This window comes from Delphinapterus leucas, chromosome 13 (genome assembly GCF_059928025.1).
Source record: "Delphinapterus leucas isolate spDelLeu-1000000601 "Yukka" chromosome 13, BTC_Dleu_Yukka2, whole genome shotgun sequence".
NCBI classification, from domain to species: Eukaryota; Metazoa; Chordata; class Mammalia; order Artiodactyla; family Monodontidae; genus Delphinapterus; species Delphinapterus leucas.
Genome location: NC_143141.1, coordinates 39959270 through 39986218, shown reverse-complemented (window position 1 = coordinate 39986218; position 26949 = coordinate 39959270). Strand labels below are relative to the sequence as shown.

The 26949-nt window shown below is 46.6% G+C and overlaps 1 protein-coding gene across 1 annotated transcript; it reads left to right on the top strand.

Moving 5' to 3' along the window:
* Positions 1 to 341: 341 nt before the first annotated feature.
* Positions 342 to 26949, top strand: SLC1A4 (solute carrier family 1 member 4). The gene is made up of 8 exons (XM_022597293.2): positions 342 to 1200; positions 11832 to 11874; positions 13818 to 13880; positions 15485 to 15651; positions 17900 to 18133; positions 19676 to 19870; positions 20173 to 20307; positions 22139 to 26949. Exons 1-8 carry the CDS (start codon positions 674 to 676, stop codon positions 22365 to 22367), a joined length of 1593 nt encoding a protein of 530 aa, XP_022453001.1. The 5' UTR covers positions 342 to 673; the 3' UTR covers positions 22368 to 26949.

The window sequence follows — 26949 nt, the reverse complement described above, 5'->3', positions numbered from 1 at the left end:
GGAACGTCACCGCGTTCCACATTCTCCCCGACCCTCTGACCCCGAGGGCCCAGACCCCGGCCGGCCCAAGCGGCCCCGGCAGGTACCAACGAGCCCTGGCTGTCCCTCAGACCCCGTCACCCCCGCGGTCGCCGGGAGCGGGCCTCGGTTAGCGGGGCCTCCTAGGCTGCGGGCGCCGGGACTGGCCGGCTACACCCGCACCCCAGCGGCCTCAGTAGGCGTCCCGGGCCGGGCCGCCCCTCCCCCCGCGCCGGTGGCCAGGAGCCGGGCGAGGGGCTCGCGGAGGAGACTCTCGGGCGCTGATTGGCCGGAGCCGAGGGGGCGGGGCGGTGGGTGTGAAGGGGGCCGGCTCAGGTCTCTCAGAGCTCCCCCTCTCCTCCGCAACTGCGAGCTCCCTCATTACATCATCTTCGGACCGTAGCCGCCGTGCAGGACTGGGCGCGGCGCGATCCAGTCACCCCGGGGCTCCAGCCCGCTCTCCCGCGTCTCTCCTGGCCCTCCCCGCACCTGCTCCAGGGCCAAGACCGGGAGAGCCCCGCGGGCTAGCTCCCAGAACCCGCTAGGCACAGCTTGCGGACCTCGGCAGCTCCGCCTGATCCATTCATTGAGAGCCGCGTATTTTCCCGGAGCCCCAGTCCCCCGCCTCCTCCAGCTCGGAGCCGCGGGTAGCGCCATGGAGAAGAGCAGCGAGACCAACGGCTACCTAGACAGCGCCCAGGCGGGGCCTGCAGCGGGGCCTGGCGCGCGGGGGAGCACGGCCGGACGCGCGCGGCGCTGCGCTGGCTTCCTACGGCGCCACGCGCTGGTGCTGCTCACAGTGTCCGGAGTGGTGGCGGGCGCCGGCCTGGGCGCGGCGCTGCGCGGGCTCAAGCTGAACCGCACACAGGTCACCTACCTGGCCTTTCCTGGAGAGATGCTGCTCCGCATGCTGCGCATGATCATCCTGCCGCTGGTGGTCTGCAGCCTGGTATCGGGCGCCGCCTCCCTTGATGCCAGCTCTCTCGGGCGCCTGGGCGGCATCGCCATAGCCTACTTCGGCCTCACCACACTAGGCGCCTCGGCTCTCGCAGTCGCTTTGGCGTTCATCATCAAGCCTGGATCTGGCGCGCAGACCCTTCAGTCCAGCGACCTGGGTCTGGAGGAGACGGTGCCCCCACCGGTCCCCAAAGAGACAGTGGACTCATTCCTCGACCTGGCCAGGTAACGTCCTCCCTTCCCCGCCAGCTAACACCTCGCCGAGTGCTCAGTGGGAGACTCCAGCTCTCTAATGCACTCTAGTTCATACTCATACACCCTCATATACTCCTAAGAGTTCATTCTTAACTGGCTGCTGGTGGCTCTTAACATTTTTTAAATATCAAAATAACGTCTGGAGGCTTTGCATATTGACCACACCTTTGCAGACGTCAGCCGGGGGCGCACCTGACATTCTCAAGGATCGGTACTGCATCTTTTAGGAAGAACCAGTCCTACCATTAGGTGGGAGTGTGTTAGGGAAGAGGCAGCGGTCTCACCTGTACTGTACTCCTTACACTCTCTGGCTGCCCACACTAGGGAAAACGTTCCAACCACGCCCCAATATCCTCACCCAATTTTCTCGGCCAACGGTGCCCAAAAGCTTCTGGGAGCATTGGTTAAATTTTGCCTGTTGGACCATTCTCGCCTGTAATCTGTGGCCTCTGTTTCAGCCCTTTGGCTGGTAGGAAGCTGGCAATTTTTTGAAGAGTTGTCAGTGGACCCAAGGATAACAAGGCTGGAGGTAGTTGTGCAGGGCTCATTGCCCAGAAACATGCCTCTCTGGGAACTTGGGACGGGTTGCTGTCAATCCCCATAGTCAGGAACATTGTAGAGTATTATGAGTTTTAAGGGGCTTTATTTGTGGGAAGATGTGAATTCTAGAGAGGAGAGAGAAAGAAGCATCTTCACTTAGCTTTGCCTGCTTTTTGTGACTCTTAGAAGTTGCATTTCATCCCTTGAGGTGTAGTGTAGTCTTTGTGGATTGGCCAAAGCCTCAGCCTCTTTTGGTTTCTCCATTAGCCCAGAGTTCACAGATGGGAAAACTGCAGCCTAGAGGCATTTACTGACATGGCCAGGTTCAGCTGAGTGAGGACCTCAGCTGGCTCCCCCTCCAGATTTCCAATAATTCTGGATTCAGAGCCTCGGACATATGTTTTGTCTTGAGTCACCGAAGCAAAGCTCCTCATTGCTGAGGCTGTGAAAAACAGCAAACTCTGGGCAAAGTGACTTAACTCCCTGCTGTTTCTATTTCTCCTTCTGGAAAATGTGATGACTGTCTGCCACTTAAGATTGAGAGTGTTCATTTAATTACAACAGGAATTCCCTGGCAGTCCAGTGGTTAGGTCTGTGCACTTCCACTGCAGGGGGCACGGGTTCAATTCCTGGTCAGGGAACTAAGATCCCACATGCTGTGTGGTGCAGCCAAATAAATAAATAAATAAAATTACAAAAAAAAAAAAAAGAAACCAAAGGAATTTACACTGAAAAAATCAAAAACCCAAATCTCTGATGAGGGGGGACCAAAAAGTTCTTACCAAAACTTCTTACCAAAAGGGCAGGTGGAGGTGGCCCATTAGAACTTTGATGAGCTACAGCGTTTGTCTAGTGTCTAGCAGCTTGATATTTGGAGTCTTTAAAGATCCTTAAGGTTGGAGAACTAACTTTTAAGTGGGTACTGAAAAAGTCTACTGAGGGTGAGAGTACCTTTGGCTTATTACCTTCAGCGTGTCAGTCAGGGAGGGAGGTTGTGGGGTTAAGGGAGTCTTTTTTGCAGGGGTTAGTGGCTCGGAGTGTGGATGCTCTGACCTGCTGGTGGTACCCCATAGAGACGCTAGTAGCATTCTTTTATCTCCGAGAGAGGCAATGGCCAAGAAACAGGGGGCAGGGGGTGGGGGTGAAGGAGGGGTTACCTTATTCCACCAGCCCCAGAAGGGACTTATTTCCTGATCATGGTTTTCTAGTTTTAAATACAAGCCCCTTCAGCTCCTGCTTCTGAAGTGAATGACCCATCCTTATGGCTTAGCGGTCAGTGTAAGTACAGACTCTCGGTGACTCGGGCCACAAATACAGGGAAGGACCAAGAGAACATTTGTCGTAGCTTGTTGGGGGTAGGTAGTGTTTCATAATGCTTCCAAAGGCCAAACTTCTTTAATCCAGCAGGTCACGGATAAAGGTAGGGCAGGTGGTATTAGGAAACTGAGACAGAGATTAAGTGATTTGCTCAAGGACACAGAGTGGTTTGTCAAAAGAGAGATTAGAAGAACTATGGGTCTCACGCCCCCTGGTTCAGGGCTCTGTTTCTCCCACTCTTCCCTTCCCCAAGTCAACATGCCATAGAAATGAGGCCATGCTGGCGGCCTAGTCCCATCTCAGAAGTGTTTGCTCTGATGCGCATGTAAGTGTACCAGGTAAGGGTATAGTCGGCTCGGGGCAGACGCTCACTTCTTGTAAGCAGAGGAGTCGAGCCTCTTCAGTGAAGGAAAGCGAACGTGCAGGTTGGATTGGACTCTCATTGAGCAGCTTTTGAGGGGAAATGGAGTCCTGAGCCACATGGAAATGCTTCCTGAGTCTGGGGACTCTCTGGGTAAACATTTTAAAATTGCTTCCGTCAAAGAAACCAATTTTATGGTTTCATAAAATTTTATGGATGCCAATTTTCAATTTTACGGATGCCAATTTTATGTGACTCCAGGCATGTTCCCTGGCAAAGGCAGGGCGCAGTCCTTTCTGCCTGTGGGCAAGTGAGTGAATATGAGATTCTGTGGGCAAACACCTCGATGATCCCGCAGGCCTGCCCCTGGTAACTGCCTAGAATCTAAACGCCTGGAAGGAGTGGGGAAAATCTCAGGTGACTGATTGCAGCTGCCGCCAAGGCTTTGCTCAAGTCCACGACCTTTCCAGACCGTGGAGTGCCCCCAAACTCCCACTGCATCTCTCTGCCATGATTTCTAATTTAGTTTTTCAAGATGGAACTACAAGTCAGAGAGAAATGAAGCTAATAGACACTGATTATGCCTTTTAGGAAATTCAGAATGCCGTTGCCAAGTGGTTTGATTTCCCAACACAATGTATTAGAAATAGCATAGCAGACTGGGGCATGGGGGTGAGGCTAGACCAGGCCCTTTGAGAGCTGAGAAAGGACAGTGGACAGCAGCTGGCAGGTGGGAAAGTCATGGTCTCCTCTTGAGCAGCCCAAGCGCCATGCATTGGAACCTGGAAGAGTACGGGACTCAGTACTGGGTGTGACCCAAAGTGACTTCTAAGCAGGTCTTCAGGAACCCAGTCATTGTGGAACTTCTTGGTCCCTAACAACGTTTACTGACTGTGGGTCCTAGGACATGTCCATACCTTTCTGTGCCTTGGCTTCCTCATCTTTATAATGGGGATCATGAGAGTGCCTGCCTCCCAGGATCGTGGTGAGCGTTAAATGAGTTATGTCTGTAAAGATCTAAGAATAGGGCTGATCCAATAGATGCTTGCTCGTGTTATAAATGGGGCAAGGTTACAGAACAATTGTGTTTTTTTGGTTCACATGAGTTAATGGGGATGGCTCTCTCTTCATAGTCTGAAATAAATGAGAGTGAGTGGGAAGAAAAGGATGTTTGGGACCTCAAGATGACTTGAAGCTAATGTAGCCTTTAGGTATATTGGGAATCACATGGAGCCTGGAGAAAAGGTGAACAGTGACTATGTTTTGGACTAATATAATCAACACTGTAGGAGATTTGGAAAACGGAGAAAATCAAAACTAAACACAGAAGAGCCTTCCATTCTGAAATGGGGCAGAAATCCTCACATATTCTCCCCAACATCTCAGTTTCTTTTTCCCCTGCATGACACGTGTCTGGTCTCCAAAAGTTGACCTCAGTTTTCTTCACCTGTCAATGGAAAGGATTCAGGCAACTGACCTCAGACATTTCCTCTGAGTGATAATATTTGTGGTTTTCAAATGGAAAACCAGAGGCTTATCTGCCAAGGAGGCAGGTAGCTCCTGGGCCTGGGACACTGTCTGCACTAGCAGCCGGAAGAATGACCCTGGGCCACTGTCTTGCAGAAGGGGCTACCCTGTGCCTGGTAAAGGCAATTGAGATTTTTGCCTGTCGTCCAGTTTTCTAGACTTTATTGCTTTTCTTGTGCTCACTTTCTCAACAGTGGACAGTGCTTGGAGCCTTTCCCTTCACACAGGGTGGTGCTAGGGACTTACCTTCCTTCCCGAGAACTGGGTGAATATGATGCCTCTCAGGCTGCAAAGAACACATTTCTTCAGTAGGTGCGAAGAAACCTGTAGGCAAGATGAAGACTCTTAGCGAATCTAACATGGATCCAAATTAATGGAGGTTTCTCAGCCTAACTAGTCACCAAAAATGGCAGCTTAGAATATTACAAAAAAATTCTTTAGCTCGACACCATGCCTGAATAGTTCAGAAAAGAACATAAACCCAGAGAGGTAGTGTGGGTAGTGATGAAGAACAGACACTGAAATCAGCTAGCCGGTTCTGAATCCAGCTCTACCACTTACTAGTTGTATGGACAAGTCATTTAGCCTCTCTGTACCTCAGTTGCCTTATCTGTAAAATGAGGTTAATAATAGTGTAGCTACTACCTAGACTTGTTACGAGGATTAAATGAGTTAATATTTGAGTGTGTTGCTAATATTCTAGTGTGTCCCAGCCTCTCAGGGACAGCTGAGGGCTACTTGACACAGAGAATGAGCACAGCTCTTAGCCTTATTTCCTCAAACGTCCCCCACCCCAGGGTCCCAGCCTTAGCCTTTCAGGCTGGAATCTAAAACTGGATGTGGGCCTCAGAAAGAGGATAGGTTACTCCCCTACCCCCCACTGTCTCCGTAGTGTGAGCCCGTCACCCCCAGCCCTTCCTCCGCTCCCGGCCTTGTAGGGGGTACCAAGATCTGAAGGGGCACATCCCTGTTAACTGAACCTGTAACAATAAGCACTAGGGATAATAAATATTTATCAGGTGTACATAGAGTGTCGTATCCTGTTCCGAAGGGTCTTTGAAATTTCCATAAATTCGGTAAAGAATTTTTGAACTTAAATGAAAGGAAATACTTTGGGAACAGAAAAAATATACCAAGCCAAAGTAAATTGTTTTACAGTCTTCTCATATGGAAAAGGGAAATGCATACCACCCTTGACAATAGGATCAGAAGAACAAATAGCACCAGATGTATGAAGAAGGAACATTTCTGAAGTTTTTCATGGTGTGAGCTGCACGAGTCTGTACAGTACTACTAACAGAAGTTCTGCTTTCAAAACTTCAGCCTGAGCTCATACCAGTTTTTCTGCTTGCTTTAAGTAACGTGTCCAAAGGTTCCTAAAGCACCGGATAGGCTCGTCCATTCATTCTCTCCCAATTTGGTCGGACTTGGGTCTCTGGATGTAGTAGTACAGTCTTGGCATTTTTTGCAAATGTTTTTGACTTAGACCCACTATGAGAAATACATTTTAAATAATGGCATATCCACATACAGACACCTTCACTCCCACATATACAATCCGAAACACAAGTCCTACAAAACAACATTTTAAGCGTGATACATGCTGATCTTTTCTACTCTGTCTAATGTATTACATCTTTTATAAAATGCTGGTTAGAGCCAGGAATTGATTCCATGGCCAACTAATGTTTGATAAACTTTGGTCTAATGTATACCTGGTATTATGTAATTTAAGGAAATTTCTCAGGGTCAAATAACAGAAAAATGACATATTTGAGAATTTAAATAAAATGAAGAGCCTCAGTGGTTAGGAGCAGCCTAATACCCAGTGAAATTGAGTGCTGTGCAGAGGTAAGCTTGAGAAGACCATTTGATCCTTCTGATTTCCAGACCGTGGATCTCACAACTCCAGATCTCTACTATCTAATATGATAGACACGAGCCACAAGTGGCTGTTTAAATTTAACTAGTTTAAATGTAAATAAAATTAAAAATTCAGGGACTTCCCCGGTGGCGCAGTGGATGAGAATCCACCTGCCAGTACAGGGGGCATGGGTTGGATCCCCAGTCTGGGAAAATTCCACATGCCACGGAGCAACTAAGCCCATGTGCCACAACTACTGAGCCTGCGCTCTAGAGCCCAAGAGCCACAACTGCTGAGCCCGTGTGCCACAACTACTGAAGCCCACACACCTAGAGCCCGTGCTCCACAGCAAGAGAAGCCACTGCAATGAGAAGCCTGCGCACCGCAACAAAGACCCAACACAGCCGCCCCCCCTGCAAAAAAATTCAGACCCTCAGTAGCACTAGCCATATCTCAAGTGCTCAATAGCCGCACAACTACCATATTGGACAGCAGAAATTAGAAAGTTCTGTTGGAGAGTGCTGGTCTGTATGGAACATGAATGGGAGATATAGCAAATTGATGTCTCTGGGCACTAAATGAGGGGTTGAATTTGATCACTTCCAAGATCCCTTCCAGCTCAAATGTCCCTCATTTTGAAAGCCCAGATGGTTACTCTGTCAATGTGAGTAGCTGGGAAAAGTGTCTGGAGACAGAGCTCTGGAGGAGCAAAACTGCTTGCATGACGAGCTGCTCATCCCTGAATACAGGAGAGCTCAGGAGTAAGAAAAAGTCCGATTCACAGCAGCATCTTGTTTAAAAGTCAAAGGAAAGAGGGATGAGAAGAATGCAGAGAGAACAAAGTCAGAGGACTGACACACCTGACTGTGAGACTTGCTACAAAGCTGCAGTAATCAAGACAGTGTGGTGTTGTCAAAAGAATAGACAAATACGTCAATGAAACAGAAGAGAGCCCAGAAATAGACCCACGTAAATATGGTCAACTGATCTTTGACAAAAGAACAAAGGTGATACAGTGGCACAAGAATAATCTTTTCAACAAATGGTGTTGGAACAGCTGGACATCCACACGTAAAAAAAAAAAACGAATCTAGACACAGCCCTTGCACCATTCACAGAAATTAACTCAAAATAGATCACAGATCAGGGCTTCCCTGGGGGCGCAGTCGTTGAGAATCCGCCTGCCAATGCAGGGGACACGGGTTCGATCCCTGGTCCGGGAAGATCCCACATGCCGCGGAGCAACTAAGCCCGTGCACCACAACTACTGAGCCTGCGCGCCTAGAGCCCATGCTCAGCAACAAGAGAAGCCACCGCAATGAGAAGCCTGCGCACCGCAACTCAGAAAGCCCGCTTGCCGCAACTAGAGAAAGCCCCCACGCAGCAACGAAGACCCAATGCAGCCAAAAATAATAAATTAAAAAAAAATACTTCTTAAAAAAGAAAAAAAAGTGGATCACAGATCTAAACGTAAAACACGAAACTGTAAAACTCCTGAAAGATAACACAAAATGACCTCTGGTATGGCAATGACTTTTTAAATACAACACCAAAGGCACAAACCATGAAAAGTAGAGAAAAATGTTTTGCCTTACTCCTGCAGCCTCGCATCCTTGCCCCTTGGTGGGGGCAGGGGCATGCTCCTGCCCCTGCTCCTGGCCTGTGGCAACCAGGGGAACTGAAGGAAAGGAGTATGATTCTGTGGGTTCAACTCACTGCCTGCAGGCGATTCCTTCCAAAGGATCAATATTTGAGAGCTGAGTTATGTAATCTAAAAAGAGTTCAGTCATCCCATTGAATGTATGTATTTTTTTTTGGTTGTCAGATCTCCTTTGCAGTTAGCACTGTATCTTTTGTCCTAACTTTTTAAGCAATTTTGAGATATGATTTACATACAAAAGATGCATCCATTTCAGGGGTACAGTTCAATGAGTTCTGACAAATAGATAAACCATTTAATCACTACCACAATCCAGACACTGAACATTTTTGTCTCCCATGACCCTTCTCAGCAATTCCCACTCTTCATCCCTGGCCTCAGGCAGTTTTGGATAGAAAGTTTTGCTTTCTATCACTATGGATTAGTTTTGCTTTTTCTAGAGTTTCATGGTGATGGAATCACTCAGCATGTACTTTTCTTTGTCTGGCTTCTTTTGCTCAGCACGATGGTGTTGAGATAATCCACGTTGTGTATATTAGCGGTTGATTCCTTTTTATTGCCAGGTAGGATTCCATTGTATGGATTTATCATAATGTTATTTGTCCACTCATCAGTTGATGGACAATTCAGTTTTGAGCTATTATGAATAATGCTGTTATTCATACAGGTCCTTTTTGCAGACATATATTTTCATTTCTCTTGGGTAAATGTCTAGGAGTAGAATTGCTGGTTCATATGGTAAGTGTATGTTTAACTTTATAAGAAACTGTCAGAACACATCATGATCTTAGGAACTTGATTTTTTGGCAGGAGTCACTGTTTTGACTCTAGTATTGAATATACCCCTCTGTTCCCATTGGATTTTGTAGACTAGATATTGTAGACTGTCTGAAAACAGGTTGACCAAACGGTGGCCGTTTGGTCTAGAAGTTCTGGGTTAGGGTCTGTTCTGGGTGAGACAGTATTGGGTTATTGCTTATGCTAAAGACACCAAGCAGGTCAACAGCTCATTCCTGAAGGATACGAAGTATTTACAGGGGAAATCGTCCCCCATGGAGAAGACAGAGGGCTTCTAACCCAGATCTTTCCTTAACTTCCCTGTCTTCTTAGGGGGAGAAGCAGGTGGCCAGCTCAGTCTGAGAACTACTGTGGTGGATGCAGAATGGGCAAAACCTTGGCTCAGGGCCTGTTTCTGCTTCTAACTAGTGTAGCAAATGGAAATGAGATACCAAACGTACTCCTACAAGACTGAGAAGGGTGCTTTGTAATGGAAATAAGAGGCAAATGTAAGTTGCTATTCATCTACACACTAAAGAATAGTCAATACAAATGCCTAGTCTGTTTCTGCCTTTCTTTTAAAGTAAATATGCTTGTAATAGGAATCAAACTTCAGATCACCGTTTTGCAATGGTTAATTCAACAGAAGATCACATTTTGTCTGTTTAAATACAGACGTGTACTTTTGGGTATTCTCTAAGTATGTTAAAAGCAATTCAGGTTTCATAGACAAGCAAGATGGGAAAGGCTGAGTTGCAGTCTCTAGATGCTGGCTGTCTATGGAAGCTTCCTGAGTGTTCTAATGAAGTCATTTTTGTGTCTCGTTAACCCTTTTGGTGGGTGTATTCATTATCTATTGTTGTATAACAAATTACCACCAATTTAGCAGCTTAAAATCACACATATTTATTATCCCATAGTATCTGTGGTATCAGGAATCCTGGCATGGCTTAGCTGGGTCTTCTGCTTCAGAGTCTCTTATCAGGCTGCAATCACAGTGTTGGCTGCAGCTAGGGTCTCATCTGAAGGCTTGACTGGGGAAGGAGTCACTTCTGAGGACTCATGGTTGTTTGGCAGAATTCAGTTCCTTGAGGTTCAGACTGGGAGCCTCAGTTCCTAGTTGGCTGTTGGCCAGAAGCCACCCTCCATGTCTTGTCATACGGGTCTTTCCAATATGGCAGCTTGTTTCATCAAATATGCAAGCCCAGAAAGCAATAAAGAGTGTCTTCTTTATGGAAGTCACAAGATGGAAGCCGCAAGTTTATGTAACCAAATCACAAAAGTGACATCCCATCACCTTTGGTGTATTCTGTTGGCTAGAAGCAAGTCACACCCATCCCCCACCCCCCATGACACACACACTGAAGGGGAGGGTATTACACAAAGGTGTGACTACCAGGAGGCCTCTTAGACTCTGCTTGCCAAGCTGGGCTACAGTCAGACCTGCCTACCTCTGAAACCAAACGCATGCAAATAGTTGCCTAGAGATTCTAGTGCTATGAACAACTCAACCACAGAAGTAAAAATGAGTGGATACGGTTGGCACAAATTGTAAAGGATGGTCTTTCACTCTTCTAGACTTATTCTTATAGGAAGTGGGTAGAACAAACGGTTTATCAGTGGGATTTTCTTGTATATCATGACCAGCATCTGTACAATATATGACCCAAAGGAGGCCCTCAATAAAAACTGTGTGCATGAATAGATTTTGGTTTCAAAATCTAGCTTAACTGGATCAGTTCTACTGCTCTCCTTTTATAACAAATATTTTATACTATCCTTCATCCTGAAATGAAATCCATAAATAGAATTTACCTACACACATAATTTCAAACATCAATATGACTTGACTGTAATATAAAAAACCCACCAGCTTGGTGGTTGCCAGAGGCGGGGGTAGAGAGTGGGAGAAATAGGTAGAAGGGGATATTATATATTTTTAAAAATAGAAATAAAAATGTAAGTATGCTATAAAATTTTAAAAAAGAAAAAATACTAAAGGACAGTAATTTATAATAAAAATAATGTCAGGATGTGAATGCTGTAAACCAAAATGGTTAGCTGCTTGCTTCTGAGTTTAGAGTCACCATTAATGGGACATTTAGCAGAACAAATGGCTGGGCCCTGGCACTTCCCCCTGAACACACTCCCCCAGTTCCAGGGATGTCCCCCAGTTATTACAACAACAAAACACTCCTTTGGATTTCACTAGTGGGCAGTGCCACTCCCCGTTGAAAACCACTGCACTAGAGCTTAGCCTCTAGGGGAAAGGAAAGTGATGCAATTATTCCGGTTTCCTTGGACACAGCTTACCTCAATATCCAGGGGCACCACGAGGGAGATGAGGATAAAGATCAGTGCACTCAAAGTATCTGTTGGGGCCCCGCAGCCGAAGCACAGTTGGGTGCTTGGATCAAGCAGAAGATGGCAGTAAATGCTGGACATGGGGAAAGAGGGAACCCTGTGTGTCAGGCTGTCAGGAATGGGCATCTTAAAGTGGACACTTTGAATGCTGAATTTTAAGAATACTGACAAAATGCTTTCTTTTCCAACAGAAACCTGTTTCCCTCAAATCTTGTGGTTGCAGCTTTCCGTACGGTAAGCTTGTTGCTTTGCTAAAAATATGAAACTTTGGGGAGGGGTGGGTTACGTATAAATTACTGCTATAGAGTTAGGTAAGGTGGAACAGGGAGGGTTGTGTTGTTAACAACACTTAGTATCATTGGCCTAAAATTTATAGATATACCCCTGGAGTCAAAACAAACAAAACAACAAGAAACCAAAAAATTTTTCCAAAATATCCCACTAGTTCCAGTATCTTTTCATATCACCTAATACCCTCAAATCACATTTTTGGGAGTTCTTAAATATTTTAGATTTTTTTTTTTTTGGCTGTACTGTGTGGCTTGTGGGACCTTAGATCCTTGACCAGGGATTGAACTTGTGTCCCCTGCAGTGGAAGCACCAAATCCTAACCACTGGACTACCAAGGAATTCCCTAGAATTTTCAAAAAATACATTTTAATCTTTTTTTTTCTGATTATAGGGATAACGTATGCTCCTTGCAAAAAATAAAGTGCAAAAAAGTAGAAGAAAATAAAAATCACCCATAATCGCTACCTAGAGCTACCCATTAACATTTTGGTATACATCCTTCCAGTATGTTTTTTCTATACATGTGCACATTCACATGATTTTAAAATAATTATGCTATATAACATTGTTAGTATGTACACGTGCTACACATATTGTTCTGTAACCTGCTCTTATTGTTAACATTTTCTCATGTCGGTAAATATCCTTCTGCATAAGTTATTGGCTGTATTCCTCTGTATGAGAGTATCATAATTTTACTCAACCCGTCCTTTGTTGATGGTGGTTTCCAGTTTTTCCCTAATTTTAGCAATTCTTCAAGTAACTCCCCTGCAGCCATGCTTTATATAGAGAAAGAATATAAAGGTCTAGATAGATGGACTAAACTGATTGCCTTTTTCAAGCCAAGACTTTTCTGTTTCTACTTACAGCCTCTCTTTAAAACAAACGTACAAACAAACAAACAACAACAACAAAAACCCCTGCATATAAACATAGCTGTGGCTTGTATGTATAATGTGAGCTAGGAGAAAAATACAAGGTTTGCGGGGCTTTCAGTGCCTGGCACAGAAGGTGTGGGGTGGGTTTTTTTGCCCTGCCATCCTTAATCACGGGACAGCTGAACATCTCTGCCCATCTGAAAGCTTGATAATCAAAGCTGAGAGAGACCAGAGCTCTTTAAAGGCCGGATCAAAGCAAGCCTCTGGGTCTGAACCCTCTAAGGGGCTCCTCTTAACAGTTCAGAAGCCAGGTGTCCTTAGAAGGGTCAGGAAGGGTGTCTTATAACAGAGTCCCCTCAACGATAATGCATACTGCCCCAGGGAGACAACTGTGTGCGTTGGGCAGAAGTGTGTGAAGTCAACTGGCAGGACCAAAGTTGGAGGGACGTTTCACCTCTGATGAGTGGTCTCCCAGAAGACTCAGCCCGAAAATGCTGTCTTGCCTTCCAGCCTTTGCTCTGGGGAGTGGAGGCTGAAGGCAGATTAGAAACAGATGCTGAAAAGCAGTCAGGCTCAAATAAGTTCTGGAACATAGTGGAGCATAAATAAATGAATGAACATAAAATAACACATCGAAAAGTGTACTTCGGCATCGTGGAACGAATTCCAAGTTTCCCCAAATAAGGTGAACTCTGAGCTGTTGGAGATATCAAACCATCAGCTTGAAAGTGTGCAGACCTTCTCCAAACCAGCGACCAGGGGACGTAGGAAATTCTCCCCATTTCCTTGGCTTCCTAAAAAACCAGAAGTCTGGAGTGCATGCTGCCTTGGTCTTAAGTAACTTTTGTACAGTCCTCAGAGGCCCTTGTAAGGCCAGCCAAGTGAGGAGTGCCCAGAAGACCTGGAATGAAGAAGGACAGAGTAGCCAGAGGCCCAGCAGTCCTCTCGGTTCCTCCAGGTGGTCTTCAGCTGTGAACTGACGGGAGTTTTGCTTTCTCTTGTTCACAGTATGCAACCGACTATAGAGAGGTGACCCACAACACAAGCACTGGAAACATAACCCGTGAAAAGGTAAAACTTCTTGTGAGATCACTTGTGGCAAATACTTATAACACAAATAATGCTTCATAGCTGAAGGAGCATACACGATGCGTGTTTTTCTCAGCTGGACTGAAGACTTTGGGGTTTGAATGGGCTGTTTGAAACACACGGGTTAGGTTTGCTCCTTTGGCCATTTACCATGTTTAGTGGATCCATTTCATTGAATTGGAACTACTGCCCCCTTTCTTAGAAAAAATAATTTTATAACACCCCTTCTACTATTCTGAAATATAATTAATAGGTGATTTAACCTACCCCTGCACATAGAATTGGTCTTGGGGGTTTAACTCACTATAACCATCATTCATTCACAAGTATTTTTGAGTACCTGTTGTTTACCAGACACTGAGCTAGGTCCCAGCCTTCATGCTATATAGCTGGAAGGGACAAGGGACCTCAAGAATTATTCAGTCCAGCCATGGAGCTGCCATGGGGAGAAGGAGGGACTTTGCCCTTCCCCATCCCCTAGTACACCTCCTTAGGGCTTGAGTGGCTCTGAGTTCTACCAGCCTTTCTTTATTTTATTTATTTATTTTTTTGCGGTACGCAGGCCTCTCACTGCTGTGGCCTCTCCCGTTGCGGAGCACAGGCTCCGGACGCGCAGGCTCAGCAGCCATGGCTCACGGGCCCAGCCGCTCTGCGGCAAGTGGAATCTTCCCGGACCGGGGCACGAACCCGTGTCCCCTGCATTGGCAGGCGGGCTCTCAACCACTGCGCCACCAGGGAAGCCCTACCAGCCTTTCTTTGATTGAAGGAAAAGTTCTACTTTTTAAAAAAAGTCGAAAGCTATTAGTTTAGTCCATTTCACTTCATCTTGCAGATGAAGCACCTGAAGCTCAGAGAAGTTATTTAGTATCAGAGCTGGGACTAGGGTTCAGACTAGAGCGGTGGTAAAAATGCTCTTTCGGTTTTTACCGTGCTGACCTGTTCCCTGTTCAGAGTTTCACAATGTGTTGTGATGGAATAAAATGTTCCTCTAACATATGCTTAGAGTAGTGAGATTCAGCGCTGCTGGAAAAAGTGAATACATTATACCTGTACACTTTAAGTCAGTGATTTGGGAAAGAATATCCTGAAAATATCCATGTTGACTCTGAACATCTTCTTTGAAATTTGTCAGTGAGGAGACTATGGTAAGAGCCCAGCAACAAAGAATTTGTTGACATTTAGGAGGCAAAGTTCCAGTCACTGACTCTTGATCTGAAGGACCTTTTCACCAATCAGCTCTTCTTTTAAAAGCAACCCTTTGAAGTGATTGTCCAACCTCTAGCTGAATATATCCAGTGATGATGAGCTCGCTACTTTCTGCTTCAACCTATGCCCATTTTGAACAGCTTTCAGAGTTAACAACTAGGTGAAGATTTTGTTTGTTGACTTCCATATCCTCAGACTCCATCTCCCCTTGAGTTTCCTGCCCCTTGATTTGTGAAATCACTGAGGGTTAAAGAAAATAGGAGCCTTTCCTCCTTCCGGGCACAGTGTTTCAGTCTGGCAGAGACAACGGAGCAAATGCATTCTTTAATTCTCACTCATCTGTTGTAAACTTAGACCCTTTGTCCGCTCTGATCCTACAGATCCCCATTGGCACTGAAATTGAAGGTATGAACATTTTAGGATTGGTCCTTTTTGCCCTGGTGTTAGGAGTGGCCCTGAAGAAACTCGGCTCTGAAGGAGAAGAGCTCATTCGTTTTTTCAATGCCCTCAATGAGGCGACGATGGTGCTGGTGTCATGGATTATGTGGTGAGTGTCACCCTGCCACTTGCTCTCTCTCTCATTTCTCCTGCCATCCAGAAAAGAACCTGACTTAGCTGTTCTAGGTCACCCCAATGGGACCACCTGGACCAGTGCTCTGTATGTGGTTGATGTACCACAGGACAGTCTTGGTACAAGGGGTGAAGGACCTCAGAGAAACAGGCATGTGTCATGGTTACCAATCACTTCCTCATCACCCACAATGACCCCTGGGTTTTATCATTGGGGATTTATCTATGAGTCCCACCACCATCCCATATCCCATGAGATGCCCATATCATCTTGTGGGGCAATGGATTCCATAAATTTGCTATCTGCTCTATAAAATAAGGCTCATTTCACTTTAAAGGATAGACTTCAAGCTTCAGAAGGGCCCCTTCCTATAGTATTTTACAACATGGAGGGTAAATCCATCTTCACTCCATACATATATGTAAACTTGGAATGGTCTCTCCTTTATGTGAATGTTTCTTTATGTAATATCAATGCAAGGGCAATTGTTTAATAAAAACCATCAGATTGATTTCTGGCTAACAAGGGAAAAGTTGACAAGATCTCTCAAAGTAACTTCTCAGAAGTCATACCGATTTCTTATGAGGCCAATGCCTCATAAGCTTTATCCTGCTGTTTTACTCAAGCCAAACTTTGTGGGTTTTAGCTTCTACCCATTCGTTGCTGAGAAACTAGTTTATCCTTTTGTGCACAAAGCATCTTCCTTATTGTCAACCCTTACATATCCCAGAACGTCTCTCTCTTAGATGGCATTGGGATGGCAGCTGCACTGATTTTAGGAGAGAAGCCTGGAATTTGGTAAGAAAGTTTGAGATTCGGTGGGAAGCCAAGTTCGGAGCCTCCCCTGGTGATGTTTATCTTGCTTAACCAAATTTTCTTGCTCACCCCAAAATTCCAGAGTCTGACTCTATATTGTAAACATGACACTTCATATGACTGCTGTTGTTCAGGGGAGGAAAATATTTTCAGAAAGGAAAACATGTTTTCATCACATCGAGTTCTTTTCCTGGCTTATTTTTTTAGTCTAAAATCCTCCCAAAGGTTGGATTAAAGGAAACTGTGGAAGAAAGTGATGTTCGTATGTTAAGACATTTGTTTTCAATCTGGAAACCAATTTACAGTCATTCCTTCAATGTGATGTATTAGTTACAGAAGCAGACATTTGGAAGGGCAGACCCAGCTGAGTGTCTTAACCGCAGTGAGAGATCTGTTGCCTAAAAAGTGCCTATGCGTGCATAGGAAGTAGGAGTGGTTATCAGAGGATGGGGCTGGCTTGAAGATGGTCCCTAAAGATTTTGGCCTAATCTATAATGTTTTAATTTTTTTTAAAGGAGAATGTTTTCATGTATTACTATGGGATTTTAAAATAATAATACTGCTTAGAATATCTCTGGGAAGAAAACTCAAGAAACCAGTGACATTGGCTGTCTCCTTGGAAGGAAGATGGGTGCTTGGGTACAGAGGTGGGAGGCAGACTTCACCCTTTTGTACCCTTTAAAATTTGAACCATGTGACATTATTATGTATATAATTAAAATTTACAAACAAAGTTGATAGTTATAAAATTCTTCCTCAATTTATATTAAATTCAAAACAGCAGACTTTTGTTCTTTGTAGCGCCCATAGTTCATTTCTTCCCTTCCTTCTTCCCATCCTGCCATTAAAAAAATCTTCACGCTCCAAGAGTGTTCCCAGAGGGTCATTGTTAATGACTTTTTCCCACAGAATCATGTTTTCCAAACCACAAAGAATTTAAAACTTCACAAAAGGCCCAGCTTTGGCTCAATTCTGTATCACAGCAATTCTGCAAAATAGGTGTCTTTTGTGTTTCTAAGTTCTGAGAACAATCCTGAGCAAAGCTGAAAGTCAAGCTCACAGCCCCAGAGGCTTTGCTCTTGAAGAGTTCCTTGCCTTTCCACTTGGGAGCCCATATGGTTGGTTGCATCCAGCTGTTAAGAACATACAATATCCAAGGGGAAAGAAGTCTGTGTCCTAGTCCTGACTCCATCACCCACAATGAGCAATCATGTTAATTTTACTCAGTTTCACGGCCTGTAAAATGGGCACGGTATACCCCCATCCTTTTCTGTTCCTTAGGGTCATCCTAGGGAGAGGTGAAGACCACCTAGTTGAGAGTCCCTGCGTTCTGTGACAGGAAAGGCCTACATCTCTCAGCCCCAGCATCACCACCCTTACTGACCAGTGCCCTTTGCTCATGTCCTAGGTACGTACCTGTGGGCATCATGTTCCTGGTTGGAAGCAAGATTGTGGAAATGAAGGACATCATCGTGCTGGTGACCAGCCTGGGGAAATATATCTTCACATCTATATTGGGCCATTTTATTCACGGAGGAATTGTTCTGCCACTTATTTATTTTGTCTTCACGAGAAAAAACCCGTTCAGGTTCCTCCTGGGCCTCCTCACACCATTTGCAACAGCATTTGCCACCTGCTCCAGGTGAGTGGGTTTCAGGTGCCCTTGGCTGCCCTGAGCTGTATTAATATGGAACCAGATGAGCCTGTGGTGGATGCACAACCATCATCTTGACATATTTTAATTTCTTGAAGACTCTAAATTGGTGTCATCTGATTTTTTTGTACTGCCAGCCCCACAGCTCTTTGGAAGTGGATTTTTAGGATTGCCAGAATGAGGGATTGCCTCGTTCCCTTCTTCTTGCTGCTTAGAGGTCAACTGGACCATTACTTAGTCCAACTGTGGGTCTTCACCCTAATTAGACCTCTGCCTAAGTGAAAGAAGGCAGCTACTTAAAACGCATTGCATGGGAATAAAGATGCAGACCTACTAGAGAATGGACTTGAGGACACGGGGAGGGGGAAGGGTAAGCTGTGACAAAGTGAGAGAGAGTGGCATGGACATATATACACTACCAAACGTAAAATAGATAGCTAGTGGGAAGCAGCTGCATAGCACAGGGAGATCAGCTCCGTGCTTTGTGACCACCTAGAGGGGTGGGATAGGCAGGGTGGGAGGGAGGGAGATGCAAGAGGGAAGAGATACGGGGACATATGCATATGTATAACTGATTCACTTTGTTATAAAGCAGAAACTAACACACCACTGTAAAGGAATTATACTACAATAAAGATGTTTAAAAAAAAAAAACTCATTGCAGGGAAGTTTCTAGAATGATACCTGCCCAATTCTTTCTCCCTTTGGATGGGTGAGTTATTTCCTAAATAAGACCAAGGCATCCTGGTGAGGGAGGCATGCTCAGCTCTCTAGGAGTCCATAGTATTGTGGGATTATCTCATTTAGCACAAAAGATGGACCTTGTCATTATTAGAAATCCTTCACAAAAAAATTGGGCTTTCCAAATACACTAAAGGAAACTTTCAAAGGATGGCAGCACATTGTTTCACTCACACATTTAGTTTTTGCCTCCCTACGGCGTGTTTCCTCCCATCCTGACTGGCTATGTATATGACAAGGTCGTGGGGGGAAAGAATGAAGGAGGTAAGTTTCTCCAGCTTAGGCAGAAACAAGCCTACTCTCGGCTGTGCCAGCCACACCCTGCAGAATCTGCAGAGCCCACTGGAGAGAGCAGGTCTTATTCTTTGTAATCTAGGAATACAGTTACTCTTTCCAAACTCTCAGAGCCATCTCGGCTTCTTGGTCTAAAAGAAAAAAAAAAAATCATAGTTTGCCTTTTACTTTTTGGGAGGAAAAATATTCAAGAGAGGAGACGCACATTTTGTACCATGAGACAATGTGTGGTTCTTGAGAAATTTGGAACAGGGGTATCCAGGTAAAAAAAAAACAACAGGTAAATCTAAGGAGTCCAATTTTGAATACTTTGGGAGTTAACAAAACCCCACGTGTGACAGAAACTTTGCAACAATTCTGATATTTCTCTTATTTCAAGGGGAGAGCGCCATAAACTGGGATGGTGCCAATTGCTCTGTTCCCAGGTCTGAGCTGAGTACTATGTTAGCCTGGGCAGGAAGGACTATTCTCATGGTTGGTTGTTTGCGTTTCCAGCTCTGCAACCCTTCCCTCTATGATTAAGTGCATTGAAGAAAACAATGGTGTAGACAAGAGGATCGGCAGGTTCATCCTCCCCATCGGGGCCACGGTGAACATGGACGGCGCAGCCATCTTCCAGTGTGTGGCCGCAGTGTTCATTGCCCAGCTCAACAATGTGGAGCTGAAAGCAGGCCAGATTTTCACCATTCTGTAAGTTCTGTAGTCTTTCCTTCATCATTAGGCCTGGTACAAAACTTGAGGTCTTTTTCTTGTGATTTCCTTTGAAAAACTTCATGAATACCAATCTCACCATGATTCGGGTGTCTCATTTGTAAACTGAGAACAGCGTGAATTCATTACTCGAAGAGAGTGGAACCTCTCTCAAGGGCACAGCTGACAGACTCTAGGGTTGTGTGGCCTTCAGTTTCCAAGCCATGGCTGCCATGTTCTGCATGTCTCTGTGCCCCCTCATACTCTGGGCTAATGGCTGATCCTGCTGTCCCATCTCCTAGAGTGACAGCCACAGCGTCCAGTGTTGGAGCAGCAGGCGTGCCAGCTGGAGGGGTCCTCACCATCGCCATTATCCTGGAGGCCATTGGGCTGCCCACTCATGACCTCTCTCTGATCCTGGCTGTGGACTGGATTGTGTAAGTAGCAAGTCCTAAGGGCACCGAATAAAAGAAGGTCTGTAACGAGCTCCCTAGAAGCTTGGCACTCCGCTGGCCTGGGGCATGCAGAGAAACTTAAAACATGTCATTACTGAGAACTTGCTCAGAACATTCAGGAAAGCCAGGGGCCCAAGGGTCTATAGATATTGTTGGCTGCACAGGGGTCATAGCCATTGGAGCAGCGAGCCTTCGGGAATGATCATCCTTGGCCTGGAATGTCCAAGGAGTGATTTCTGCAAGGGGAGAAAAGATGAGCCCAGCTAATGCGAATGTCATGGCTTGGGCTCAGGAGCGGAGTTAGGAAGGAGCTGTGATCCAGATGGCCATTACCTGGGCTCCCATAAAGACACAGAACAGTTTCTGAGTGTTGCTTCCTTGAGTCCCATGATACCTTTCTCAGATACAAACAATACCTGTTTTATAGGGAAGGTCCGCTGAGGTACTGATGTTGGACAGTACAGCATGTGAATAAGAAAATGAACACTGGAGCCCAGGTACCTGGGCTCAAATCCCAGCTTTGCCATTTACTAGTTGTATGATATGAACCATCTGTGCTTTGGCCTGCCCATCTGTCAAATGGGGATAAGAACAGAACCTACACCAGAGTTATGGTGGAGACTAAATGCGTTAACACGTGCACAGCACATAGAAGGGTTCTAGGCACATGCAGGAAGAGCATTCAGTCAACACTGGGGAAGAAAGACGCCCCTGGCCAGGCTAGTCAGAGCTGGGCATGGGATACCCTAAACACTGGAGCCTGGCCCTGGGCTCGTGGCTCAACCCATGGTGGTTGGAAATCTTGTGTTTGGAAATCTTCAAGCCCTGGAGACTTGAAGGGGCTTCTCAGAATCCCTACAGCTCCTCGGGGGTGAAATGTGACATGTGCCTTGGAGACCCACCTTGTCTAGAGAGCACTTGGGAGGGAACTCAGTCCCTGCGATGGTACGTTGCGGTGAGCTGGACGGGACCACAGCTGCGTGTTAGAGGCCCTGCCTCCTTCCTCACCCCGCTGTTTCCTCTACGTGGGGAGTGCAGGCACAAAGGGACACTTAGCCAGGACGAAGGACGCAGGGCGCCAAGCGGGCTGCCCAGGCGAGACCTGCAGTCACAGGAGCCCTGTACCACCGCGACCTCTGATTCCACAGCCCTCAGCTTCTCCAGTGCCGCGGGCAAGGTCACATTTTCCCCCTTTCTTCAGAATGGGCACAATACTTCCTCTGAGCCCCAGGCATGGGGGATGGTTATGGGGGTCTGGGAAGACAAGCTTCTGGAAGGGACAGCGCTGTTCTCTGTGAGATGGTGTTTGCCACCAGCCAGGGAAAGCATGTGGAGGTTACAATTCAGTAGAGATGCAGTGTCAAAGTGAGAGCAAGAAGGCAGGTTCCCACAGCGCAACCGTGAGTGGGAGAGAAGCTGGACCCAGGACGGAATCTATGCGATCATTCCAGCTGTCTGTAACTTTTATACGATGGTGTCTCACACGTGAAATGCATACATTGAAAGATTTCTGGAAGGAAACAGATCCAGAGGTCAATACTGGTTCACTCAGGGTTGCGGAGTATGGGGGGGCGGGGTGACTTTTGTTTTCTCCTTTGTACTTTTCTTTTTCCCAAGTTTTCTTGAGGGTCTGTTAGTTTCATAAAAAGTATTTGGAGAAAATCACTTTAGCATCAAGTGAGGCCCTGTGCCCTTACTAGCTTGCTCGCCTTCAGTGTCACAGCTTCCTGGTGGCTCTGCCCAAGGTGACATCCGCCCCCTGGTGGCTCCAGGCAGCATTGGCTGTAATGCCTGCCTGTTCTCTTCCCCCCAGGGACCGCACCACCACCGTGGTGAACGTGGAGGGCGATGCCCTGGGTGCAGGCATCCTCCACCACCTGAATCAGAAGGCGACGAAGAGAGGCGAGCAGGAGCTGAGTGAGGTCAAAGTGGAGGCCGTCCCCAACTGCAAGTCGGAGGAGGAGACGTCACCCCTGGTGACACACCCAAACCCCACTGGCCTTGCGGCCAGCACCCCCGAGTCCAAGGAGTCAGTTCTGTGATGGGGCTGGGCTTCCAGCTTGCCTGTGGGGGATGCCCGCCCCATCGGTCCGGTCGGCAGACCCGGGCACCGCCTTCACTGACTTCTAGCCTCCCGTGCAATGCTTTGGCCCAGTCACTGGTTTGAGGATTACTTCTCAGCACAGGCATTGGGCTTCCCAGCGGGACCTGGTTCCCAAGGACCAGGACACTCTGCCATTTGGCTTACCATGTCTAGGTGCAACTGTGTACACCCCAGCTCTGTTTGGAAACACACCCTCGAGCTGCCGGGCAGGGGGAGTAACAGGCTCACAGGACCTGGTGGTTAAAGCTTGGAAAATGCACATGTTACTTCATTGCACCCAGGAAAGCTCAGCCTTGGGTGCTTTCTGGGCAGACCTGGACGGGTGGCAGCCATCTGTCGCATTGCCTCGTGAGCCATAGTAATTGGAGGAATTCCCAAATTCATAGCCGTGGCTGGAATTCACTGAGCTGGGCCTCAGGTGTTGAGAGTCTACACATCGGCCTGACTGGCTTCTGGGTCACTAGGCTGGAGGCGCTGCATGTCGTCGAGTTAGAAATACTCCATGGTGTTAACACTGCTAGGGTCTCTGGTCAGTGGCACTAAGTAAACAATTACATTCTGAAGTCAAAGAAAGGAGGGGGAGTGCAGCCTGATCAGGCCAGGATACACACACACACACACACACACACACACACACACACACACACACCCACACACCCCCCCCCACACACACACACGCTAATGTCCCCATTCTGGCCCCAGCCCTGGGGAGGTTTTCTGCTTTCATGACCTGGGCCTATGTCAACACTGGCTCTACACCCATCTACTCTGATTTGGCAACAGGCCAGAGAGGGGCCCCCCTCCTCTGGGGAGGTGTCATGTGGTCATCACATTCAGGACCCTGGCTGGTCTAGCAACAGATTTTAATCCAACTAGACCCTCCCTAAAATGCTGCATTGCAGCAAAAACAAAATTTTTAAAACCCCACAAACCCACCCCTTCATTGGAGTGAGGTACCACTGTTCCCAGATGCCCTAGCTTTGGCTGATTTCCATAGACTTGGTTTCCTTTCCCTCCAGGACATCAAAGTTTAAAATTATAAGCTAAATGGTCCACCTGATACTTACTGACTTGAGCTGAACCTAGGGGAGGGGGCTTTACGGAGAGAACAAGCATGCCCGGGATAGGGAAGGAAAACCTAAAAGGCACTAGACTGCTATTTCTCTGTGGCTGTTGGTGTGTATCTGTGGGGTAACCTGCAGCAAGTCCTGAAGCCTCACTTTACCCCATTAGTACAATGGGGCTGATGTCACCTGCCTCTTACCTACCTCAGAGGGATTTGGTGAGGCAAACTGAGTGAATCCACGAAAAATGACCATTTCGCATTTTGCTTCTTGGATATCAAGTGCTAACACCCCTGTACCCTCCTTACTGTTACCTAAGTGATACCTAAGTTCTCCAGGAGGCTCCTTCTTCTGGGGAGGACAGCTTTTACGAGCAGGGCTTTGTTCTGTGTGCAGGAGCAACTGTTATCACGTCACTTTTTCTCTTAGTAGTTTCTTGTTAGCATCAAATGCAGCCTCTTCCTGATGTCCTTCATCTTTTTGTGAATTAACTACCCCACCTCCCAGCACACTTCTGGGTACCTGACCTCCCCGTGACTCCCAGACCCAGGCACCATTTCTGCCACCGCACACTGGCCATTAAAACTCCCAAACTTTCAGCCTCGCTCATTCCCTTGTCACAACTGGAATAGGGGGAAGGGGGGACAGAGAGTGAAGCTCCCCTGTATTAAGATTGTGGGGCATGGGCCTGAGCAGAATGGGCGGGGAAGAACCAAGGGGCACGGAGCAGACCTGGCCCTTTTCCCTTCAGCCCTCTTTAAACCAGCTAAGTCACTCCCGTCTCCTGTGAAGCAGGAGTGACCAGGAGCTGGGCTGAGAGGAGCCTGGAAGCCTCGACCCTCTGGCTTGTTGCTGATGCCTTCTGTTTACAAAGGGGAAACAATCACATTGATGGATCCCAAACTGCAAATCCCAAACATTCACTATTTTTCAGGTGTCATTAGATCTCATCTTTCCTTCTTCCACATATATACATGGCTATGGACGTACACATACATATGTGCAGCATGTATGTGGGAGGTATACATGCGGGTAACATCTATATGTGCGTGTGTGTGTGTAGTTGAGCTCCAGTCCGGGCGAGTTTGAATTTGGACAGGTGGACGAACTGCACGTTGCATGTCTTGGGCATATCCTGATTTTCCTGTTGCTAAAGGTGAATTTTACAAAACATGGACAGCAGAGCTGGACGATCAGACTCAGGGACTGCGCATCCTCTATCCTGGACCTGGGATTGCGGTGAGGGGAGCGCTGTGCCTGGGGAAGGGTGCTTCCTTGTAAAATCCAGATGGTGATTGCTCCCCATCCCTTGGCTTTCTCCCTGTTTTTCTGTCTGCAACAAGAATCAGACCAGGAGTGACCCGGCTGGGGAGAATGCCACTTTCTCATTGTCTGAAGATGTCTCCCCTGCGCTTCTAACATGTTGTGGTAAATACTGTTCATCTCTGACTGTTTTGTATGTGTGACACTTGCCTTAAAACATAGCAGTCCTCAGAAATGAATACAGCCTTTCTACTAGGATCTGCATGTTCCTTTATTCCTTCCTTGTGTTTTGAAGTGGTATTTACTGGTGGAGCTCTTCTAGGGGAGGGCCTGGGGGTGACTGAATGGATTATTTTTTCTAGTAGCATTTAGCCAGCACGACCCCCTGAGGCCTGGCAGGCCACTCAGGTGTCAGAGCTGCTGCAGGACAGTCACTGATGTGACTTGCGGTGGTGAGCGTCCAGGCTCCTGGGCACCTCCCACTCAGCACTAGCAGGGATCTTAAAACAGTGAGTGGTTTTGCGGCATACCTCCATAGTCAAGTCTCTTTAGGACAAGTAGGTCAACAGGCCTTAATTGACCATCTACTGTAAGCCTAGAGCCAAGCTGAAAGAATGCCCCAGTCTGTAGAATTACTGAGAAAGTCCCTGCCTAAAACAGTTGCCCATGCCTACCATCCTTGCCACCACACCCAGCCCATTCTTTTATATCATCTCATTTTCAGTGACACCGCATTCCAGCACAATTAGGGAACTTAGAAACCTCTTATAATACGATTATCCTACAAGCTCCCGCTAGCAGCCTTAGTTTCCAGACCCTGGGGCCTCTGAAGGAAGAGATCTCCGGTCTTACCTGCACATTTCCAGCCCTTCATATAATATAGCTCCACCTTTAGAGGGAAAAGAAAACATACATCAATCTCAGAAGTGTTCCTTCTTTGAAAAAATTTTTTCAGCTAGTGTCCTGAGGTCAGTAGAGATTCAGTGTCTCTTCACTTTTGAAAAAAATAATACCTTTATTGAGATATAATCCACAAACCATAAAATTCACCCCTTCAAAGTATACAATTCAGTGGTTTTTAGTATATTCACAGAGCTGTATAACCATCAACAATCTAATTCCAGATTTTCATCAGCCCAGAAAATAAACCCAGGACCTCTGACAACCACTTACCTACTTTCTGTCTCTATGGATTTGCCTATTCTGGACGTTTTGTATATGTAACAAAATGCTTCTTTTATAGATACATCCCAGATAAAGAGAATTGGTGTTCAAAATGTAAACACTGCCCACCTTCCCACTACTTCCATTCTCCCCCCCCCCCCACACCCACAGGAGAGCCTGTAAGATCTTGTTAATCATCAAATACTGATTCAGTCATTTTAGCCTATTGGGGCAAAAAAAACAGGGGGTGTGGATTCCTGGATTAATAATGGATTAACGGACTTCCCTGGTGGCACAGTGGTTAAGAATCAGCCTGCCAATGCTCGACATGGGTTCAAGCCCTGGTCTGGGAAGATCCCACATGCCGCGGAGCCACTAAGCCCATGCGCCGCAACTACTGAGCCCGCGTGCCACAACTGCTGAGCCCGTGCGCCTAGAGCCCGTGCTCTGCAACAAGAGAAGCCACCACAATGAGAGGCCCGTGCACCACAACAAAGAGTAGCCCCTGCTCGCCACAACTAGAGAAAACCTGCACACAGCAACGAAGACCCAACACAGCCAAAAATAAATAAAGTAATTAATTAATTAATAATAATGGATGAACCAGAACACAACTAATTTGAAGAACTTTTCCCCAAATGTATAACTGATGAAGGTCTAGGTACCCAGACCACATGTTAAGTTACAGTGTGGTCTGGATCCAGGCAACTGAGTCTGCTGACATTCTGCTCCCTGCACTGTGTGGTTCCATGCCCAGCACCAGGCACATCATATTCTTTGTCAATGATGCCCCCTGGAGTTATGCAGTGTGCAGACTTCATGGTTATACATGGCAGCCCTGAACTCGGGAGGTGAGTTGCAGTTAAAAGATTTGACTCACGCTCAAACATAAAGCATGTGGAATATGTCTGCCCTGTAAAAATATTTTTTTTCCTTTTAATAAGTAGTGGTTAATGAGTCTCAGAGGCAATGAGGCTGAAGTTAAGAGGAACATCCTTAATCAACTTCCCTGGTCAGGTTGGTTTTCCT

What these genes read in the sequence shown, in the direction of transcription:
- SLC1A4 (XM_022597293.2), top strand. Translation starts at nt 674, where the DNA reads ATGGAGAAGAGCAGCGAGACCAACGGCTACCTAGACAGCGCCCAGGCG. An exon ending in TGGTTGCAGCTTTCCGTACG is followed by an intron (nt 11,875 to 13,817) that starts GTAAGCTTGTTG and finishes TCTTGTTCACAG; the next exon opens with TATGCAACCGACTATAGAGA. An exon ending in CTGGTGTCATGGATTATGTG is followed by an intron (nt 15,652 to 17,899) that starts GTGAGTGTCACC and finishes CTCATGTCCTAG; the next exon opens with GTACGTACCTGTGGGCATCA.